At 34.6% G+C, this 23,938-nt stretch overlaps 1 protein-coding gene and 1 pseudogene across 1 annotated transcript; both read right to left on the reverse strand.

Annotated features, from left to right (window-relative positions):
- Positions 1 to 1,472: 1,472 nt before the first annotated feature.
- Positions 1,473 to 6,377, reverse strand: LOC148781392 (protein DMR6-LIKE OXYGENASE 1 pseudogene; annotated as a pseudogene).
- Positions 6,378 to 11,296: 4,919 nt separating this feature from the next.
- Positions 11,297 to 21,321, reverse strand: LOC105421149 (protein DMR6-LIKE OXYGENASE 1-like). Its single transcript, XM_088871060.1, has 4 exons — positions 21,001 to 21,321; positions 20,017 to 20,228; positions 13,233 to 13,641; positions 11,297 to 11,818 (listed from the first exon to the last, which is right to left on the reverse strand). Exons 1-4 carry the CDS (start codon positions 21,319 to 21,321, stop codon positions 11,618 to 11,620), a joined length of 1,143 nt encoding a protein of 380 aa, XP_088727186.1. The 3' UTR covers positions 11,297 to 11,617.
- Positions 21,322 to 23,938: the final 2,617 nt, after the last annotated feature.

A 23,938-nucleotide genomic window follows, 5' to 3' on the forward strand; every position in this document is an offset into this window, starting at 1 on the left:
GCCATTTCTTCCACTAAACAGATAGTTGCCAAAGATGTGAGATGAATGGTTGGTACAGGAAATGAGACTTCCTTTTTCCATTTTAAATAGCTCGGAGATAGGCCATTGAAACGTATTCCGATGAAGAAAAACAACTCTCAAATTGATCATCTCGACATCGAGATGCATGATATGAAGAAAAAAAAAAAAGATTTGAGTACCAAAAATAGTGCATCTTGCAACACATTATCTAGACCGTTCATTTTCATGACTTTCATATGTTTATAGATCAACTTTATTTTAACCATTTTTTAAGTTTAAAATTTTATATTTAAAGATAAAAATAGATTTTAAATAATCTCCTAACTTTTAACTCCCTAATCTCCTAACTTTTAACTCCCCTTTATTTATCTCTCTTTCAAGATTTGCTTTATCCTATCTAAAACCCTCAATTTTTATCTAGATCTCCTTAAATCTCGTGTTAATTTCTCATTCGAAACGATGCTTAAAAATAATCTCTACTTATACTAAAGACCTATTTCCTAAACCAAAAGGAAATCATGCACCTACCTAAGTTATCTCCCCGGGTTGGGAGTAGATCGACCTTGAGCTTATAGAACTCAAATTTTTTTGAGACCTTCTCGAAACTTGGTGATAGAATGCCTTTGGGAAAGAACAGAAGCCTATGAGAGAGAACAGGACCTCAGAGAGGGAAAACCTAGATAGATAGAGTCATTAGAAGAAATCAGGGAGTACAAAAAAACTTAGTTCTTGGAAGAACATTCTAAACATTATTTTTAATAGTGGATCTGATCTTATTATCCAGTGGAAGTAGCCTAAAATGTGAACCACGTAAAATCTCGGTGTTAGTAAGTCATTTTAATTTTATTTATTTTATTGCTTGATTTTCCCACTCATAAATACACGCACATCGTTTATGGTATATTTATTGTCCCCTAAATCTAGGTTCTCCTGCGCACATCCGCATTCATGCAAGCCGACTTGACTCTGTGTGCCCAACAATTGCATATGAATCAAATGAAACCGAAATTCGAGGAACTTCACAATCAATTTTAAAAATAAGGGTTTTTTTACGAAGGGATATAGAGCTGAGGCACAGAACAATAAAATTCGAGCCTACATAAGTAATTTTCTTATGATTATAATAAATTTAAGTAATATTTTCAAGAGATTGTTTTTCCGATCCTCTTTTGGCAATGCTATTTAGCAAATACATAAACAATTTGTATTAAATGATACTCTCAAATTGTTGCTGCAATCTCTATTCTACCTTCCAACAACCTTCCAACTTTATATAATTAGGCAAAGGCACACAACCATTCAAAATAGTTGTTTCCAGTACAGGACTTTAAACCCTTATTTTCACTAATTCCATTCACCATATGGAGCCAGATAAGCTGTAGAATATTGACAACCATGTCACCAATTGCATCAAACTCATTGTGGTTTAGGATGCTAAGCCCTTTAAATATTCACTCTGCATAGCACTTGAACTGGTCAAGGATTGCTTCCCCTTTGAGTTCCTGGCTAAAAAACCTGTCAATGAACTCCCCAAATGTGTAACTCCTGTAAATTACAGGGCTTTCTATGCTCACTAATTCATTGTCTGGCCCAATTGATGCATCCAACGAGGGACCATAAAATGTTTGTAATGAAATTCGAGAGGAGGTGGAATTCGTAATTGTACGGTGTTCCACGCTTTTTGCTGATAACCTAAACCGTTCACACCAACACATAAAGCTCTCTATTTTTTTGTCTGATAAAGCACATGACATCATAGAGCAGAAAGTGAAAGACTGTAAGAGCGATAAAAAACTACAAAGAACTAGTTAAGATATTCGAGTCCCCAAAGAGCATACTCCTGTGACGGGGGGAAGGGGGGGGGGATAGTTTAGTAATGTACATCTACTCCCTCAGCTAGGACGCATATTTGGTGGGTTTTCTCAACAAGAATCTTTAGAATCAACTTAAGAAATTAAAATCATTGGATCAGTATTAAAACAAATAAAAAATAAAAGAAGTTCTCATAGAGTCCAAAATTTGAATGCATTCCATATACTCAGTTCTAGTGCGTAGGTCAGATGACCTACTCGAGGATTTTGATTAGCTGAATTTTTGGGAACTACTTAAATATAACAAGATGATTATTTACAAATGAAAAAACAAATTGGAATTTGAGTTTTCTAATATTTAGATGTCACCCTCTAGAAATTGGACGGTTTCTACTCAATCTTGAGAAATAATCCTTTTCATGATACTTAGATTTCACCCTCTGTAAATTGGACGGTTTCCACTCAATCTTGATATATAAGCCTTTTCTAGTATTTAGAGGGTGCAATTAAAAAATATTTTTGGTTGACGTTAATATATGTATTAAAGAGGTTATATCTCAAAAATTTGGGGGGCCTAGGTGGGGTTTTATCTGAGGAAGTGAATGGACAATATACTTCTGAGGGAGTAGAATAGCATTTGCGATTTGAACCAAGGAAATGAATATGCAATATGCTTTTGTGGGTTTGCATAATATCTTTTTGGAATATTCAATTGCCAAGTAAAAACTATACATAAAATCACATCACCACGACCCTCATATGTCCAATGGAAATAGCTGGAGTGTGTCGTTGTACCTCTCAAAGAAAATCAAAACCCTGAGCAAGAAGAACAGCATACCCCATCCGTCTAGGATTGACATCTGACTGTGAGATGACATATTTATTTTCCTACAATGGACTCCCAAAAATTGTATCTATACTCCTAAAAACAAGGACTTATTAGGGGCCATTTTTCTACTTTGTGGAAATAAAGAAGCTTTTTAAATTGGATCCATGAAACAAATCGAGGCTTAATAAACAATTTCTTATTCAGCTAGTGAGGGTGGCAGGGCACCGTAACATGATGTCTTGAACTCCAGCTCTACAATAAGTAAGAAATTCATTTCTCATTAAATTACCTCCCATAAACACCCAAAAAAAAAAGTCATAGACAATGTGACCCTAGTATTGACATATGTGAATACTCTGTAACTCCTTGTATAAAAATAGCACAATGTGATTAATTCATTTATAAAAAAAATTAAAGACATTTAGTTAGTATAAATAATGTGAGCCTTGTATTGACATATGTAAAAACTTGGAAACTGATGATTAAAAATAGCGCCATAATATGGGCTGCATTGAAAGTATCATAAGCAGAGCCCAGTTATTATAAAGGTAAACTAGGCTGCATCATAAGAATAATGAGAAGAGCTCTGTATCGTACCTGCAATTGATCGGCTATATTAACCACAAAACATTTTTCTCCGGTTTCACGATGATCTATTTTCCATCTTTGAGCACTCGCAATCCTCCTACTTCATCTTGCAAAAGAACTGTAATGCCATTAGGATCGAAATGCCCTGGCAGCCCAAGTGTTAGGTTGGGATCTGGACATGGAGGATAGTAATTTATCAACTGTATTTGATTATGCTTGCCAAATTGCTCATTCAAATAACCAGAATCAAGTCCAAGTCCTTCAGATAATAGAGCCAAGAGCTTTAGTATCAATACCCTGATCTCAAGAGCATACTTGCTAGCTACCTCCCTACAAGAAGAGGCCTCCACTGTGTTAGATAAGCTTCAAAACAAAAAAAAAAAAACAAATATGTATGGGGGTTTTAGGGGGGAAACCAGACCAATATCAATACCTTGTCCAAATGGATATGGTCTCGACCGATTCCCAGTCCAAATCGACGATTTCATATCTGGATAGCCGGGTTTCAAATTTATAATGATTATGTGCCACAACCAAATGATGAAAACAAAGAAAAAAAGAAAAGAACCTTCAATTGCTATCTCTCTTGAGTTGGGTATAGAAAGTCTCTAGCAACAAGTTTGTCTGAATGTCACAAATATTAGTAAAACATAGTTATAGGGGCCCTTGAATGATAAGTAATACTGTCAGACTATTTGATCTGAAAGAAACATACCCAACTCAATATTATTTTATTAGTTGTTTTGTACATACATTGTAACATATAATATTTAATAATTTATTTTTATTTTTTATTCTTTGTTTGTTTTGTGTTATTTATGGCTAAAAACACATTATATTCAGAAACATTATTTTGAATCAAATAAAGATTGCTTTCAAAAAAGATAAACTTATCTGTAAAATTCCATATAAGTTTTTCATATAATTTTATACGAGACATTGTCAAAGAATAGATAATCTATTATTAAGATTTACTTTATTGAAATAGTAAATTATTAGTGATAATGATTTGATCCCAACAAGCCCCGAATTTCTACTCGATAAAACTATTCATTAGAATCGTTGGAAGAATGCCTGTCGTTTTATAAAAGAAGCAAGATTTCGAAGGAAAAAATGGTGTTTAACCAGAAAGAAAAAGGACAATTTCATATAGACCCCACAAAAATTCAATTTCGAAACAACCCCTCTCCCATTTTTCCTATCGTGCGGCGTTAATTTTTTAAAGTATATATGATTCCATCCCCTCCGCATTTCCTCCCCTTACTTTGTTTTCTTTAACGCAATAACTACCCCAAAAAAAATAGCTATTTTTTTCAATCCTCTGTCTCTCTCTCTAGAAAAATTTAAGGAAAACATTGTGGAGAGGGTGTTTCATATTTTGTCACTTTTATTGATGATTTTTAAAGAAAAACAAGGGTTTCTATGCTGAACAAGACATCAGACGCCGTTGATTATTCCCAAGAATTTAGGTCATTGGGAGAAAATCATAAAGGTAAGAACATCAAGTGTCTAAGAACCGATAATGAGGGGGAACTTTGTCCTAGTGAATTTTATAGGGAGCATGGTATTGCTTGGAGGTTGACAGATCATGAAACACCTCAACCAACTGGTATTGTTGATAAGATTAATCGTACCATTATAGCGCGTGCCAGGTGTATATTAAGTGTTGTCGGGTTAAGAGTAGTGTTTTGAGCAGAAGCAGTTTGTACAACTTGTTTCCTAATTATTATGTCTCTCAGCTCTGTTATTAGCTACAAGAACTAGAAGTGGTTTGGACAGGTAAACTTGTTGATTATTCTTTCCTTCATAAACCTGTTGATTATTGTTTCCTTCATGTTTTTGGTGTCCTGCATATTCATTTATTCTAAAGAAGAAAAGAAGTAAGTTGGATGCAAAATCCAAAAGTGTGTTTTTATTAGCTCTTTTGATGGTATAAAGTGTTATAGCTAGTGGGATCCTACTAACTACAAGATTATAGTTAGTTGAGATGTTATCTCTAATGAAAATACCATGCAGAAAAAAAAAAAGATAAGCCAGATGCAAAAACTATTGAGATGGAATGCACCCATGAGAACTAGCGAGATAACGGCCAAGACCAAGAACTCGAAATTATCCAAGTTCTTGAAAAATATTTAGGTATTGAAGAATTGAGAAGATCCGATAGACTTAAGAAGACTCATATAGGGCTCAACGACTATGTCTTGACTTATGCTTACCTAACAGAGGAGGGGGAGTCGTGTTCTTATCGTGAAGCATGTGAGGTCGATGAAGCTTGTCAATAGACAGCACTCATGGAAGAAGAGATGAAAGGCGTATAGATAAATAGGACACGGACCTCGTCGAATTATGACATGAGCGAAAGGCAGTTTGTAGCAGGTGGGTCTTCAAGAAAAATAGTACTTCTGATTGGTTGTGAAAGACTATGCTCAAATATCAGGTATTGTTTATTATGAGTTTTTTTCTTTTGTCGTGTACATGTCCACTATTAGAGTTGTTTTAGTGATGATTACTATTCTTGATTTAGAGTTGAAACAGTTAGATGTGAAAAGGTCTTTTTTTAATGATGACTTAAAAGAATAAATTTATGTGACCCAACCTGAAGGCTTTGTTAAGGAAAGGTAAAGAGAATTTGTTTGTAGGCTGAAGAAATCATTGTATGGGTCGAAACAGACGTCGAGTTGTTGGTACAAATGGTTTGACACTTTCGTATTGAGCTTGAATTTTTATAGATGTGAAACCGACCTTTGTACATATTTTCGTGGATGTAGTGATGGAAACGTTACTACCTTGTTATTATATGTCGATGACATGATTATAGCAGAACCAAACAACTAGATTATTGCAATACTTAAATCTCAGTTGACTAGAGAATTTGAGATAAATGGTTTGAGAGTCATTAATCGAATTCCTCAGATGCGTGTAATAAAGGCAGGAAAAACCGGAAAATATGGTTAACCAGAAGAGTTATGTGGAGAGGGCTCAGCAAGGTTTCATTATGCAAAATGCCAAACAAGTAAGTACCTCATTCCTATGCATATGAATTTGGCTTTGAAATATTGTCCTAGCACCGAAGCAGAGACGACATAGATGTCTTGAGTACGAAATACATCAGCAGTAGGGAGGCTCATGTTTGCTATCACTAGCATCATATTTGACATAACATAAGCAATGGGAATTGTGAGCAGATATAAGGTAAATTCTGGTCGTTATCACTGGACTATTGTGTAGCGGATCCATCGGTATTTGAACGGAATTTGCAATGCTGGTAGTTATTGCAATAGAAAGGATTTGAAAGTCACTGATTGTGTTGATGCAGATTTTATAGGGATCTTGGATATACCAAATATGGTTTTTCTTTGGGAGGTTGTGCAGTTAGTTGATTGTCATAGTTGCAATCTGTGGTGACTTTGTTTTCTACAGTGGCTGAATAGATGTTATTTACTTATGCATTCAAAGAAGCAATTTGGTTAAACATGTTACTTGGGGAGTTTTGAGTTGTGCAAAAAGTTTATCGCTTCATTACGATAACCAGAGTGCCTTGTTTCTAGCAAGGAATTCTATCTTCTATAAAGTTACTAAATATATTGATTCGATATCACATTATCCATGATGTAGTACAACATGAAAGAATTTTATTGCAAAAAAGTCCTAGTGATGAAAATTCAACGGATATATTAACTAATCCCATTAGAAAGAGGAAGTTCACTTGGTGCAGGACTTCCTTGGAGTTTGTGGTTACTTGGGGAATAGTAATTGGCGAGCAATAATTTTTAGAATATGCTAAGTAAAAATGGAAACATATCTTCAAGCTAGAATATGTTAATGACATCAATACATGTTTCCTATTTTTAGGAAACTTCATTTCTTTTTATAACTAATTAGATTTCTCATATATATGGTAATCCTATTTCGTAGGATTTGAAACCATGTGGATATGGGAAAGAGGGTACCCATGGGAAGAGGGAAACCTTTCCTAACTCCTACAACATAGGGAGAGAGAAGACGGGTCACATGATTGCATATGAGTTTCCTCTTTAAAAAAGTTATGTTTTGTAGAGAGAGAAAACAATGCAAGGAAAAGTTTAGTGAAATGGTTAGTTTTCTTTAGCCTTTGGGTTGTGTTCTAGAGAGAGAAAGACTATGTTTCAGGGCTTGAGAGAGCATGTAATCCCTTGTATTCTCCATGATTGCATAATATTTTTTTGATTAGCGAAAGAGAATATTGTTATCCTGTATATATAGGAAACTTGCCAAACCACGTAAATCTTTTCGTCACAATCTTTTCTCTCTTTGTAATGTTTTTCTTTCCTTCATGTTTCAAAAACCTCGGTTTTTATCCTCTGCAATTTTCACCCAAAAGTATAGGTCCAAATGCCCACTTACTATTCTTTAAATAAAAAAAAATAAAACAGGGCCATATTCCGTATGACCAAACAATTTGGTGAGTCAACGGACTCATCAAAACATGTGTCTCCTCATTTATGAGACATCCATCTTTGTTGTGCCTCCTCACAACAGGTGATGCTAACTCACTAAATATACTTTTTATAAGACTATAATAAAGTAATAATTTCCATATTATCTAATAATTTTGATATGTTATTAGAAATTTTGCTTCTTCATAGTTGGCAGCAATTTTCTAAAGTCATTTTTATATTTAGCTAGTTATAGGTAGGCTTTATATATGTTTAAACAAATTATCCAACATAGCAATTATTTATTGGCTTTTCATATTTTATTAACCGATTGTTCTATTTAAAAATGGGAAAATATCTTCATACCTCCCATTTTTAAGTTTTATATCTCAGTTGACAGAAGTTTTCAAAACATATCTTGGGTTATAAAAATTCAAAGTATTATATCTTTTAACCCCCTAAGCTAAGTTTATCCCATTCAAACCAATTTTTTTGCCCCAAACAATTATAAAAAAGACATATCCTTTCTAAACATCATCATTTCCCTTTTCAAGTAACTTTCTCCTAAATCTGTCTCTCTCTACCTGTTTTCCCACACTCTATCCCCTTGCCAGTGTCGCTCACTCTCTCTCTCCCCCTTAGAGAGACAAAGAGGGTGAATGTTAACCCCATAAGGCCATATTCACAGTTTGGCAAGTAGAAATCCAATATTACAATGACGATTACAATTTTTTGTTACAAAAGATATATCTATTTCTAAATATCGGAAGGAACCTTATTGATCTTCTCTTCTAAACTCGCTCTCCCAACCGAGTAACACAAATGATCAACATCTTCTTTTCCTACCACTATACTGCCACAGAAAAGAGCAACTTGAGTGCAATCGAGAGACTTTCTCTTTTTTTTTTCTCTCTCTCTTGGAGACCTATCTCTATATTGAAGATTCCTTCCCATAACCCCTAGGAGGTGACCCTCAAAAGGATGAGTATTATGTCTTCCTTGGGTCCCCTTTTATAGAGATCAGTTGGGCTTTATTTTGTTCCCCAACGAAGCCCCCATTTTCTTTTCTCATATTACTCCCAATTTTTTGAATAAAATATAGGTATAGTGATTTTGACTATCAACAAATCTAACAATCTCCACCTTGATCGTAAAAATCACCAAATTCATCTTGCCGACTTTCATTGAATAGATTTCTTAATTTCTTATCACTTGCTTCCATTGTGGAATTTTTTAAAACACTTGGCATCCGTATTTCTCCACCCCAAACCATGTATCCATCAAACTTCATTATTCATATTGTTCTTAATATAAGTCTTAGCCCCGTACACTCCTTGTCCTCTGATACCAATTGTAAGGTCACCACGAACCGTAACTTGCAGAACCGAGAATCTCAAATACCGGGATCCTACCAAAGATCGTGTACATAGATGGCCAAACCCAACAGGATCGCATATTTACCGTTGGGTCGGCTGAGTCAACAAACACTTTTCCTTTAAAGAATGCCGATCTAGATTGGATCGTTGGATCGCATCAAAAATTGTTAACACAAAGCCTCATTCAAACAATGTTTTTCTTAAATTTTGTACATCAAATTGGGACTATTTTTTTTAATTTCTTTATTTTTAATACAACACTCATTACAAGAGGGTCAATTGAGCTTTAAGTTACCTACTTGATAGGGCACTTTTATACCTTGCATTCTATTAACTTTCATTATTCCCTCCCGTTGGACTAACTCTTGAAGGAGTGTGCATCCAATTAACTTTCATTATTCCCCAACGTTAAAATAGAGGCCTTTTATCCAAATGATGGTGGAGGAGTGTGGATATCAGGAGCAGTTGAGGTGTCAAGTCTCAGTTGCAAAGTATGGGAACGATACGCATGAGCCATTGTTTCCACTAAACAGATGGTTGCCACGGATGTGAGATGAATGGTAGGTAGGGGAAATGAGACTTCCTTTTCCCATTTTAAATAGCTCGGAGATAGGCCATTGAAATATATGGCTATGAAGAAAAAAAACCCTCGAATTGATCATCTCGACATCGAAATGTATGATATGAAGGAAAAAAAACATAACAGATTTTGAGTACCAAAAATAGTGTTATCTTGCAACACATTATCTAGACCGTTCATTTTCAAGATTTTCATATGTTTATAGATGTACTTGATTTTAACTATTTTTTAAGTTTAAAATTTAATATTTAAAGATAAAAATAGATTTTAAATAATCCAAAGAATTTTTGCCACCAAAAATACATGTTATCATAAACTTTGGAGGTGCGCCTTAATTGGATTGTTTAAGTTTGCAACCTTATACAAACCCCCGAAACTAAATTAATTTCGACCCATTAGATTTCAACATTGTTAAATCTTCTGTAATGGAATGATGCTTGCATACCCTTCTACCCGTCCACGATATTTTTGTTCTTTTTTTTTTCTTTCCCCCTCTATTTTCTTATATTTTGCATTCGCTTTACCCTTTTTGTTCACAGATGTCCATGGTGATATGATGCAGAAGCAGGTATAAGTACTCCAGCGAGAAAATAAAACTGGAACAATAACAATAATAATAATATTAATAATAAACTGATAGAATATACCATCTCTCAATTTCTACAAGGGAATTCACCTCAAAATGAAAAGATATCTCCCTTTAAATAAACTTTGAACAAAACAAATAATTAAAGAAATAAAAGAACGCCAAAAGTTCTCTCTCTCTTCCATGTTTTTTCTCTCCCACCCTATTTTCTCACTGTTTATCTCCCTATTTTTTTCTCTTTCCTCATATTCTCTCTAATCTCCTAACTTTTAACTCCCCTTTTTTTTTCGCTCATTCAAGATTGGCTTTATCCTATCTAAAACCCTCAATTTTTATCTAGATCTCCTTAAATCTCGTGCTAACTTCTCTTTCGAAAATATAATTAAAGATAATCTCTACTTATACTAAAGACCTATTTCCTAAACCAAAAGAAAATCAGGCACCGACCTAACTTATCTCCCCGGGTTGGGAATAGATCGACCTTGAGCTTATAGAGCTCAAAGATTTTAGAAACCTTCTCGAAAATGGGTGATAGAATGCCTCTGGGAAAGAAACGAAGCCTATGAGAAAGAGAAGAACCTCAGAGAGGGAAAACCTAGATAGATAAAGTCATTAGAAGAAATCAGAGAGTTCAAAAAAACTTACTTCTTGGAAGAATATTCTAAACATTATTTTTAATAGTGGATCTGATCTTATTATCCAATGGGTGTAGCCTAAAAGGTGAACCACGTAAAATCTCGCAGTTAGTGAGTTATTTTTATTGTATTTGTTTTATTGCTTGATTTTCCTACTCATAAACACACGCACATCGTGTCTGGTATATTTTGTGTCCCGTAAATCTAGGTTCTGCGGCGCACATCTGCATTCATGCAAGAGGACTTTACTCTGTGAGCCCAAAATTACGTATGAATCAAATGAAATCAAAATTCGAGGAGCTTTCACAATCAATTTTTAAAAATAAGGGTTTTTTACTAAGGGATATAGAGCCGAGGCACTGAACAATAAAATTCAAGTAATTTTCTTATGATTATAATAATCTTAAGTAATATTTTCTAGAGATTGTTTTTCAGATCCTCTTTTACCTATGCTTTTTTGCAAATATATAAACAATTTGTACTAAATGATACTGTCAAATTGTTGCTGCAATCTCTATTCTACCTTCCAACAACCTTCCAACATTATATAATTAGGCAAAGGCACACTACCATTGAAAACAGTTGTGTCCAGTACAGGACTTGAAACCCTTATTTTCACTAAATGCATTCACCATATGGATCCAGGTAAGCTGTAGAATATTGACAACCATGTCACCAATTGCATCAAACTCATTGTGGTTCAAGATGCTAAACCCTTGCAATATTCACTCTGCACAATACTTGAACTGGTCAAGGACTGTTTTCCCCTTGAGTTCCTAGCTAAAAAACCTGTCAAAGAACTCCCCAAATGTGTAACTCCTGTAAATTGCAGGGCTTTCTTTGTTCAGTAATTCATTGGCAGGCCCAATTGATGCATCCAAAGAGGGACCATAAAATGTTGGTAATGAAATTCGAGAGGATGTGGAATTCGTAATTGCACTGTGTTCCACGCTTTTGAACCTCCCATTGCTGATAACCTAAACCATTCACACCAACACATAAAGCTCTCTATTTTTTTGTATGCTAAAGCACATGATAGCATAGAACAGAAAGTGAAAGACTGTAAGAGAGATAGAAAACTAAAAGGAACTAGAGAAGATATTCAAGTCCCCAAGGAGCAAACTCCCGTAGGGGGGGGGGGGGGGAGCAAAAATTTAGTAATGTACATCTACTCCCTTTGCTAGGACACATATTTGGTGGGTTTTCTAAACATGAAGTTTTAGAATCGACTTAAAAAATTAGAATCGCTGGATCAGTAATAAAACAAATAAAAAATAAAAGTTCTCATACAGTCCAAAATTTGAATGCATTCCATATACTCAGTTCTAGTGCATCGGTCAGAAGACCAAATCGAGGATTTTTACGAGCTGAAATTTTTGTTACTTAAATATAACAAGATGATTATTTACAAAAGAAAAAAAAAATTGAAATATGAGTTTTCTAATATGTAAATCTCACCCTCTAGAAATTGGACGGTTTCTACTCAATCTTGAGATATAATCCTTTTCAGAATACTTAGATCTCACCCTCTGTAAATTGGACGGTTTCTACTCAATCTTGATATATAATCCTTTTCAAGTGTTTAGAGGGTGCAATTAAAAATTATTTTTTGTTGAGGTTAGTATATGTATTAAAGAGGTTATATCTCAAAAATTTGGGGCTCCTAGGTGGGGTTTTATCTGAGGAAGTAAATGGACAGTATACTTTCGAGGGAGTAGAATATCATTTGAGATTTGAAGCAAGGGAATGAATCTGCAATATGCTTTTGTGGGTGTGCATAAAATCTTTTGGAATATTCAATTGCCAAGTAAAAACTATACATAAAATCACATCACCACGACCCTCATATGTCAAATGGAAATAGTTGAGAGTGTGTCGTGGTACCACTCAAAGAAATTCAAAACCCCGAGTCGGAAGAAGAACATACCCCAACCGTCCAAGATTGACATCTGACTGTCGAGATGACATGTTTAAGGGCCATTTTTATATTTTGTGGAAATAAAGATGCCTTAATATAACAATTTCTTATTCAGCTAGTTAGGGTGGCTAAGCACTATAACATGACGTCTTGATTTTCATTTCTACCAAAAGTAAGAAATTCATTTCTCACTAAATTACCCCCAAAAAACACCCAAAAACAAAAGATCATAGTTATTATAAACAATGTGAGCCTAGTATTGACATATGTGAATACTTTGTAACTCCTTGTATAAAAATAGAACATTGTGATTAATTCATTTGTAAAAAAATTGAAGACATTTAGTTAGTATAAATAATGTGAGCCTAGTATTGACATATGTGAAAGCATGGAAACTCCATGTTTAAATATAGCACCATGTGATTTGTAATAAGGGCTGCATTGAAAGTATCATAAGAAGAGCCCAGTTATTATAAAGGTAAGCTAGGCTGCATCATAAGAATTTGGAGAAGAGCTCTATATCGTACCTGCAAATTATTGGCTATATTAACCACAAAAGCATTTTTCTCCGGTTTCACGATGATCCATTTTCCATCTTTGAGCACTTGCAATCCTCCTACTTCATCTTGCAAAGTAACTGTAATGCCATTTGAATCGGAATGCCCTGGCAGCCCAAGTGTTAGGATGGGATCTGGGCATGGAGGATAGTAATTTATCAACTGTATTTGATTATGCTTGCCAAATTTCTCATTCAAATAACCAGAATCAAGTCCAAATCCTTCAGATAATAGAGCCAAGAGCTTTAGTGTCAATGCCTTGATTTCAAGAGCATACTTACTAGCTACCTCCCTACAGGAAGAGGCCTCCACTGCGTTAGATAAGCTTGAAAACAAAAAAAAAATAAAAAACAAATATGAAAGAGCTTTTTAGGGGGAAAACCAAGCCAATATCGATACTTTGCCCAAATGGATTTGGTCTTGGCCGATTCTCGGTCCAAATCGACGAGCTCATATCTAGATAGCCAAGTTTCCAATATATATTGATTATGTGCCACAACAAAATGATGTAAAAAAAGAAAAAAAGAAAAGAACCTTTAATTGCTATCTCATTGAGTTGGGTATTCATTCGGCATTCATTTTAGATATTATATATGATTCCATCTCCTCCTCATTTCCTCCCCTTACTTTGTTTTCTTTAACGCAATAACTAACCCAAACAAAATAAGCTATTTTTTCCAATCCTCTCTCTCTTTTTAGAAAAATTTAAGGAAACATTGTGGAGAGGGTGGTGCATATTTTGTCACTTTTATTGATGATTTTTAAAGAAAACACATGGGTTTCTATGCTGAAAAAGACATCAGACGCCATTGATTATACCCAAAAATTTAAGGCGTTAGGAAAAAATCATAAAGGTAAGAACATCAAGTGTGTCAGCACCGATAATGAGGGGGAACTTTATCCTAGTGAATTTAATAATTTTTATAGTGAGCATGGTATTGTTAGGAGGTTGACAGATCGTGAAACACCTCAACAAACTGATATTGTTGATAAGATTAATCGTACCATTATAGAGCGTGCCAGGTGTATATTAAGTGTTGTCGGGTTAGAGTAGTGTTCTGAGTAGAAGCAGTTCATACAGCTTGTTTCCTAATTATTATGTCTTTCAGCTCTGTTATTAGCAACAAGAACTACAAGTGGTTTGGACAGGTAAACCTGTTGATTATTCTTTCCTTCATGTTTTTAGGTGTGCTGCATATTCATTTATTCTAAAGGAGAAAAGAAAGAAGTTGGATGCAAAATCCAAAAAGTGTGTTTTTATTAGCTCTTTTAATGGTTCAAAGGGTTATAGCTGGTGGGATCCTACTAACTACAAGATTACAATTAGCCGAGATGTTACCTTTAATGAAAATTCCATGCAGAAAAACAAAAGATATGCCAGATGCAAAAACTATTGAGATGGAATGCACCCATGAGAACCAGCGAGATAATGGTCAGGACCATGAACCTGTAATTATCCAGGTGCTTGAAAAATATTTAGGTAGTGGGGAGTCATGTTCTTATCGTGAAGCATGTGAGGTTGATGAAGCTTGTCAATAGAGAGCATTCATGGAAGAAGAGATGGAAGACCTATAGATAAATAAGACACGTACCTCATCGAATTATGAGATGAGTGAAGGCAGTTGGTAGCAGGTGCGTCTTCGAGAAAAATAAAACTTCTGATGATACTATTTAAATGTATAGAGCTTGATTGGTTTTGAAAGACTATGCTCAACTATCAAGTATTGTTTTTTATGAGATTTTTTCTCTTGTTGTGCACATGTCAACTATTAGAGTTGTTTTAGTGATGATTACTACTCTTGATTTAGAGTTGAAACAATCAGAGGTGAAAAGTGCTTTTTTTATTGATGACTTAAAAAGAATAAATTTATATGACCCAACCTGAAGGCTTTGTTAAGGAAAGTAAAGAGAACTTGTTTGTAGGCTCAAGAAATCATTGTATGGGTCGAAACAGACATCGAGATGTTGGTACAAATGATTTGACGCTTTCATATTGAGCTTGAATTTTTATAGATGTGAAGCCGACCATTTTACATATTTTCTTGGATGTAGTGATGGAAACGTTACTACCTTGTTATTATATGTTGATGACATGATTATTGCAGAACCGAACAAAGAGTATATTGCAACACTTAAAGCTCAGTTGACTAGAGGATTTGAGATAAATGATTTGAGAGTCATTAATCGAATTCCTAGGATGCATGTAATAAAGACAGGAAAAATAGGAAAATATGGTTAACCAGAAGAGTTGTGTGGAGAGGGTTCTATAGGGTTTCAATATGCAAATTGCCAAACAAGTTAGTACCTCATTCTTATGCATATGAATTTGCCTCTGAAACATAGTCCTATCACCAAAGCAGAGACAACACAGATGTCTCAAGTACCAAATACATCCGCAGTAGGGAGGCTCTTTTTGTTATCTCTAGCATCATATTTGACATAACACAAACAGTGGGAGTTGTGAGGAGATATAAGGTAAATCTTGGTCCTTATCACTAGACTGTTGTGAAGTGGATTCATCGGTATTTGAAGGGAATTTGCAATGCTGGTAGTTGTCGCAATATAAAGGATTTGAAAGTCACTGATTGTGTTGATGTAGATTTTGTAGGGAACTTGGATATACAATATATGGTTTTTCTTTGGGAGGTGGTGCAGTTAGTTGATTATCATAGTTGCAATCTATGGTGACTTTGTTTTCTACAGTGGTTGAATATATGTTATTTACTTATGCAACCAAAGAAGCAATTTGGCTAAACATGTTAATTGGAGAATTCTGAGTAGTGCAAAAAAGTTTATCGCGTCATTACGATAACCAGAGTGCCTTGTTTCTCGTAAGGAGTTCAATCTTCTATGAAGTGACTAAATATATTGATGTTCAATATTACATTATCCATGATGTAGTAAAACATGAAAGAATTTTATTGCAAAAAAGTTATAGTGATGAAATATCAACGGATATATTAACTAAGCCCAATAGAAAGGGGAAGTTCACCTTGTGCAGGACTTCCTTGGAGTTTGAGGTTACTTGATGATGAGTAACTGGTGGGCAACAATTTTTAGATTAGGCTAAGTCAAAATAGAAACATATCTTTAAGCGAGAGAATGTTAATAACATGAATACATGTATCCTATTTTTTGGAAATTTCATTATTTTTATAACTAATTAGATTTCTTATATATATAGTAATCCTATTTTGTAGGATTTGAAACCATGTGGATATGTGAAAGTGGGTACCCTTGGGAAGAGGGAAACCTTTCCTAACTCTTATAACATAGGGAGAGAGAAGACGGGTCACGTGAATGCATATGAGTTTCATTTTTAAAAAAGTCATGTTTTGTAGAGAGAGAAAACAATGCAAGGAAAAGTTTAGCGAAATGGTTAGTTTTCTTTAGCCTTTGGGTTGGTGTTCTAGAGAGAGAAAGACTATGTTTCAGGGCTTGAAAGAGTATGTTATCCCTTGTATTCTCCATGCCTGCATAATATTTTTCTGATTAGTGGAAGAGAACTTTGATATCCTGTATATATAGGAAACTTGCCAAACTACGTAAATCCTTTCGTCACCATCTTTTCACTCTTTGTAATGTTTTCCTTTCCTTCATGTTTCGAAAACCTTGGTTTTTATCTTCTATAATTTTCACCCAAAAGTAGAGGCCCACATGCCCACTTACTTACCTTCTTTAAATAAATAAAAATAAAACAGAACCATATTCCGTATGACCAAACAATTTCTAGCCATAAATATAAAGAAATGTATACAATGATACTATTTACTTTTGATACAAAGACGTGGGATTTGTGATCAGGTAGTTGAGGGTATGTCATTGTTTGGGCACAAATTCCAAAATCATATTTTTTGAGTGTTACAGCACAATTTCATCTCTTTCACATCCAATAATCGTGACCTCCTCGTATAAAAATTAAATGATCTCACAGTATACGAACCTTAAACATAACCATGGTCCAACCAATGCGGTAGGGGGATGCCGAGGGGGTGGATGACATTGTACCAAGGCACCTAGCCATGCTGGGTCTACTTACTTTCATCAGCGCCTAAGAACTGATTGGATGGTGATGACACTTATAATCATGGATTTTCTTGTATAAAAATTAAATGATCTCACAGTATACGAACCTTAAACATAATCATGGTCCAACCAATGCGGTAGGGGGATGCCGAGGGGGTGGATGACATTGTACCAAGGCACCTAGCCATGCTGGGTCTACTTACTTTCATCAGCGCCTAAGAACTGATTGGATGGTGATGACACTTATAATCATGGATTTTCCATCATCATACAAATTATAGTTTGGGAAAGTGTAGAATGAGAGCTTTTATCTTTGATAGATGGTGGTCACATTAATCTTGACCATTGGATGTGAAATTGGGTGGCTGCAATTATTCCATTGACCAAGCTCCAACTTCAAAAGGAGTTTTTTCGATTTTTGTAAAACATCGAAGCTATCAAATTTCACATCGAACCGTAAAAGATCTCATTGTATATGATCCAGGTTAGTTATATCATGATGGAGTTTACACCATCATACGGATCATTGTTATATTATGCCAAATACAAGCACACTATGCAACCTATAGCTTTCAAAACTACTAGGACCATGGGGCGGTCTTCACCTCTCTAGGACCATACACTAATTTGGACTTTTCAATCTCTCTAGGACCACAGACCAATGTTTTTTTCCTCTCTCTAGGGGGAGACCATATTATTTGGCAAACATTTAGCCATCGAATCTAGACCACTATTAAGGCTTTTCTCTCTAGGGTGAGAGCATAGGACTGATTGACATCTTAGCTGTCCAAATTTGATCCGAGCTGAAAGGGAATTTAGGAAGGATGGAGTTTCAATAAGGCTTAGCTTTATGAAAGCAAAATAATGTCCCATCTCAAATCCTCATACATCTAGGCAACAAAAACCTCCATCATGGTTGTAAAATCAATTTCCAACACCGACATTTAAATTTGAAATTCATAAAATAGCACAAATCATGTGGATGTATATGCTTATTTTTGGGACGAAATGGATGGTCTAGATAATTTGTTAATATACGTTATTTTTAGAACTTGAAATCTTCTATTTTTTTTCCACAACCGTAATGTTCAAGCTCAGATTATCTACATAAAGGTTTTTCAATGCTTGAATTGTAATTTTTGATGAGTTATATAGTGAAGCTTTACTTATTTTCATAGGGCTGCACTACTATTATACAATTTTCTTGTAGAGAAAAAGTATTCCAAGTGCAAATTGTCTAGGGAAAACTAGAGGAAAAACCATAAATACCCCCAAATCGAACTTTCTAGATATTCCCTAGTATTTTTTATCTTTCATACCACACTAATGATTTGAATTTATTTTGCACTACTCCCAGCACAAAGGGTTTATTTTTTGGACCAAAGTATCTTCGTTGTAATCCACGTTTCCCACTCCAACTCTCTCTATCCTGGTTTGACACAAAATGTGCCAAAACGACACAATTTCACTATAAATCGGTCTGACGTATTTTGTGGCAGACTAGTAGAATCTCAATATCCGAACCTGGTCTGGCACATTTTGTGTAGGACCGACACGTTGTCAAAAGCCAATCCAACTCACTGTTGTGCCAAAAATGACAATTTTGAAGATGAAAATTCAGTTCGACATATTTTTGTGCCTAACTGGCACATATTGGGCATCAAACATGGAGTAAAATAGGGGGTATTTTTGTCCTAAATGACCTTGCTTTATAATTTAGCGGGGTAGTTGCAACAAAAAAAAGTTTTGGGCTTAGGGTTGAGTCAAAATGTATTGGGGGATTACATGCTTAAAAAGTAGGGTCATATTTTTTCCAAAATTATAGGCACCTGCAAATTTTACTTTCAAGGCATCCCCTTGATACAATTCCGAAACAACATGTGTCGGACTAGCTTATGTTTAAATTGTGTTGGCCCAGCATAGGCCAAGAAAGAGAAAGCGGGAAACAAGGGTTAAACTTAGGATATTATAGTTCAAAAGAAGTTACAAGTTTTGCTTTAGATGGGCATAAAAAAGACAATGTTGGGATTAATAGTGTGATATCAAAAGTTTTTTTTTTTGGGGTGGCGGGGTGCGTTACAGGGGGATATCCCTAGAAATTCTAATTTGGTGCGTAACTTGGAAAATATTTTTATAAATTGCACGTTAGGGACCTATTGTGAAAGATTGTTCTAGCTCCCAGCCGATCAATTCAACCTCCAAATGTACCAATATAAAAAATTTAACTTCTAAAAATAGTATATCTGGTACATATTATCTAGATTTTCTAATTTTAAGAGTTTTAAGTATTTATAGATATGCTCGATCTCTCTATTATTGAAACTTTAGACTTCATAGCGCTGCTGCCCCAATATGAAGGAATAGAGGGATACATGACTTAGATTTGTTGATCTTATTAATAAATCAAAGGAAATATTAAAAAGTTATTCTTAAGAAAAACAACTCTTAATCATTCACAGCTGTAGGACATAAAATAATTGAGTTTGTAATCACCATTTAATGTCGAAAATTAGAAAAATATATAAAAAGGCTTTTTACTTTTAATACAAGGAGGTCACAACCATACGTATCTGTCATAATCAACATCTAATTACTATTAGCAATTGTGATCTCTTTGTAACAAAGATAATTGGTCTCATAGTACACACTCTCTAACAATTTTAAACGTAAATACCTGTAATCCTCTAATGGATGGCATGGATGCCTCAGAAAATCTCTCCAAAACTGAACCTTGCTTTGAAAGTTAAAACTTGTGCAAACTCTGACTTGTGTTTTGGGGTCCTTAGAGTAGAGCTTTTTTCTCTCTTCAATGGGCATCTCAAAAAACTCTGTGGTAACACCCAACATGTCTTGAATAACTTCTTTTGGAACCCCATGGTTAATGATCTAGTCCAATACATTTAACAAGAAGAGCAATATTAACTAATTGTAGGGGAAAGAGAGAACGATCAGGCAAGTGAACATATTGATGACAAGTGCTACAAATCACCACCCGGGAATGGACCCGAGCCATGGGCTGGGTGTGGGTAACATGGAACCAGTCTGGGTAACCGGTCGTAACCAAGTAGATCTGGGCCATGCTAAAAAGGGTTGAACGTTTTTAGATAAACTCAAAAAATACGATAGATATGTTTAAATTTTAATCAAAATAAAATACAAAAAATAGTGAAAAATAGGTAGGGGTATTTTAAATAAGAAAAAGTTAATATAGAGTCGAGGCTCTAAACAATCAAATTAGCACACAGCTCAAAAATTTCATTTGAAGAGGTTATTTTGATGCCAAATATAATCAAATTGATCATCCCGACATCAAGATGCATAGACATCAGGAAAAGAAAATGGATTTCAATTTTAGAAATAAGGCATCTTATAATGCATTTTGGGACCGTCAATTTTATGGATTTCAAGATTTTGAAGAAAAAAGAGATGAATAAAGTTCATGAAAGCCGAGAGTATTTTTTTTTTATAATTATTAGATGAAAATTATAGTATATTTTTTCTTATTTCCCTTTTTTCTTTTGAGTTCCTCACTTGCCCACCCTAAACGGCAAAAACCAGCAACAATCAGTTGTCGGTTCTGGGCAATCCGTACCTTTTTGTTGTGGAAGAAATGAGAGAGAGAGAGAGAGAGAGAGAGAGAAAGAGAGAAAGGGAAGACCTGAAAAAATTCATAGTCTTCAAAGGCTTTAGAGATCTGCCGGATAATATTTTGTCGACCTAAACCATCAGAAACACGACTGAGATCAAATACAGTAATGGATTCAGAAAGGGATTCATCGGAAGAGAACTTGGGTCGTTCTGCAACAGGAAGGATATACTTTTTTGTCAAATATTTGGAGTTGACAACATTGCTTATGAGTTTCTCTAATCCATTAGCAACCTCCGCCGTGGCCGTTGATGAGAGACAAAATCTGCCCACTTTTCGTTGTACAGCATCCACTTTTGTGAGCCAACTTAGGAGTTTAAAACCTTTGTCCATTATCTGCTATTCTATCATAACCATCCATCCAAATGTAATTTTGTTTTTATTTAAAAATACTTTTAATCAATTTTATTTAGTTATATTTAAAGAAAAACCTAAACCCCAAAATTCAGATAAATATTTTAAATCAAATAAAAAATAAAATATAAACTTAATTTTTAGCCAATAGAAACAGCTTTGTGCAATCTTAATTTAATTTTTCTCCCTCCATTTTCTTATAGTGTGCATTCCCTTTTACCTTTTTTGCCCATAGATATCTATAGTGATATTATATCCAAATAAGGCGAGATACATGTATACAAGGAGGCTTTGACCATAGCCTCCTTGTTCTATTCATGTGAAAAGGACAAAGTTTTAGTGAGTCAACGGACTCATCAAAACATGTGTCTCCTCATTTATGAGACATCCATCCTTGCTATACCTCCTCACAACAGGAGATGTTGACTCACTAAATATACTTTTTATAATACTATAATAAAGTAATAATTTCCATATTATCTTATAATTTTGATATGTTAATAGCAATTTTGCTTCTTCATAGTTGGCAGTAATTCTCTAAAGTTATTTTTATTTTTATTTAGTTATAGGTAGGCTTTATATAAGTTTAAACAAATTATTCATCATAGCAAATATGCATTGGTTTTTCATTTTTCTTTTCGCTGGTTGTTCTATTAAAAAATGGGAGAATATCTTCATACCTCCCATTTTTTATGTTTTATATTTCAGTAGATCAAAGTTTTCAAAACTTATCTTGGGTTTTAAAAATTCTAAGTTTTATATCATTTAACCTCCTAAACTAAGTTTATCCCTTTCAAACCTATTTTTTTGCCCCAAACAAATATAAGAAAGACATATCCTTCCTAAATATCATCATTTCCCTTTTCACGTAATTTTCTCCTAAATATGTCTCACTCGACCTGTTTTCCCACTCTCTCTCCCCTTCCCCGTGTCGCTCACTCTCTCTCTCTCCTTCCCCGTATTGCTCACTCTCTCTCTCCCCCTTAGAGAGACAAAGAGGTGAATGTTAAGGAGAGAGAAATTTTGGGGGAATATATCACGTAAAGAGATGAAGGATTTAGAATGAGCGTATCTTTTTTATATTTGTTAGTGCTAAAAAAACAGTTAAAAGTGGGTAAAGTTAATCACGCGGTTAGGAGATATATTTTGAATCATTCGGTCTATTAAAATATGGAAAGCGAAAATAGAGGGAACGAGCATATTTCCCCTTTAAAAAGTATTTCTACTAAATTTGAAATGATATATGGAAGAGCATTACCATCATAATAATGGATATTACATATTCATTAGAATATTTTTTACATGTTGTCCCATTCCTCATTTTATTATAAGGGGAAAGAGTGATAGATGAGGGAATCCTACAAAACACCCTTTGTGATGAGCACATGCAGGGTAAGTTGACCCACGGTTTTTAAAAAGGAGACGGTTTTGGTGAGCCACCGGCTCACCAAAATAGGTGTGTCTCCCTATGCATTAGGCATTCATATTAATGTTTCATGTCGAAAAATATAATTGCACTATATCAAAATGGAGGGTGGACAAACACATTAAAAACCATAATTTTTAATTTTCATAATAAAATATTCTATATATGTAAACCACTATAGTTGAGATTATCAAATCTTAAATGTTTGAGATGGATATTTTAAGAGTGATTGTAGGGTTATTAGGCATGTAGTATGCGGAACCTAGAATCTCAAATACCATGATCCCACGCAAGATCGTATACATAGAAGGCTAAATGTGAAGTAGACAAATACAACTACAATCGAGTGCAAGAAATAATACAATAACTAAAAACCATACCACCACAACACATGATTTATGTGGTTAACCCCATAAAGCTATATTTATAGGTTTGGCAAGTAGAAATCCAATATAACAATGACGATTACAATTTTTTGTTACAAAAGATATACCTATTTCTAAACATCAGTAAGAACCTTGTTGATCTTCCCTTCTAAACCCGCTCTCCCGAACGAATAGCACAAATGATCAACATCTTATTCTCCTACTGGTATACTGCTACCGAAAAGAGCAACTTGAGAGCAATCGATAGACTTTCTCTTTTTTTTTCTCTCTCTCTTGGAGACCTATCTCCATAATGAAGATTCCTTCGCATAACCCCTAGGAGGCTTCTATCTAAAGGATGAGTATTATGTCTTCCTTTGGTCCTCTTTTATAGAGATCACTTGGGCTTTATTTTGTTCCCCAAAGAAGACCCCGTTTTCTTTTCCCATATTACTCTCAATGTTTTCAATAAAATATAGGTATAGTGACTTTGACTATCAACAAATCTAACAATATCCACCTTGATCGTAAAATCACCAAATTCATCTTGCCGACTTTTATTGAATAGATTTCCTAATTTCATATCACTTGTTTCCATTGTGGAATTTTCAAACCATGTATCCATCAAACTTTATTATTCATATTTTTCTTAACATAAGTCTTAGCCCAGTATACACCTTGTCCTTTAATACCAATTGTAAGGTTACTAGGAACCCTAGCTTGTAAAACCGAGAATCTCAAATACCGGGATCCAACCCAAGATCGTATACATAGATGGCCAAACCCCACAGAATCGCATATTTAC

This window comes from Amborella trichopoda, chromosome 7 (assembly GCF_054954075.1).
Source record: "Amborella trichopoda isolate Santa Cruz 75 chromosome 7, AtrichopodaSantaCruz75HAP2 v2.0, whole genome shotgun sequence".
In the NCBI taxonomy this organism is placed as follows: Eukaryota; Viridiplantae; Streptophyta; class Magnoliopsida; order Amborellales; family Amborellaceae; genus Amborella; species Amborella trichopoda.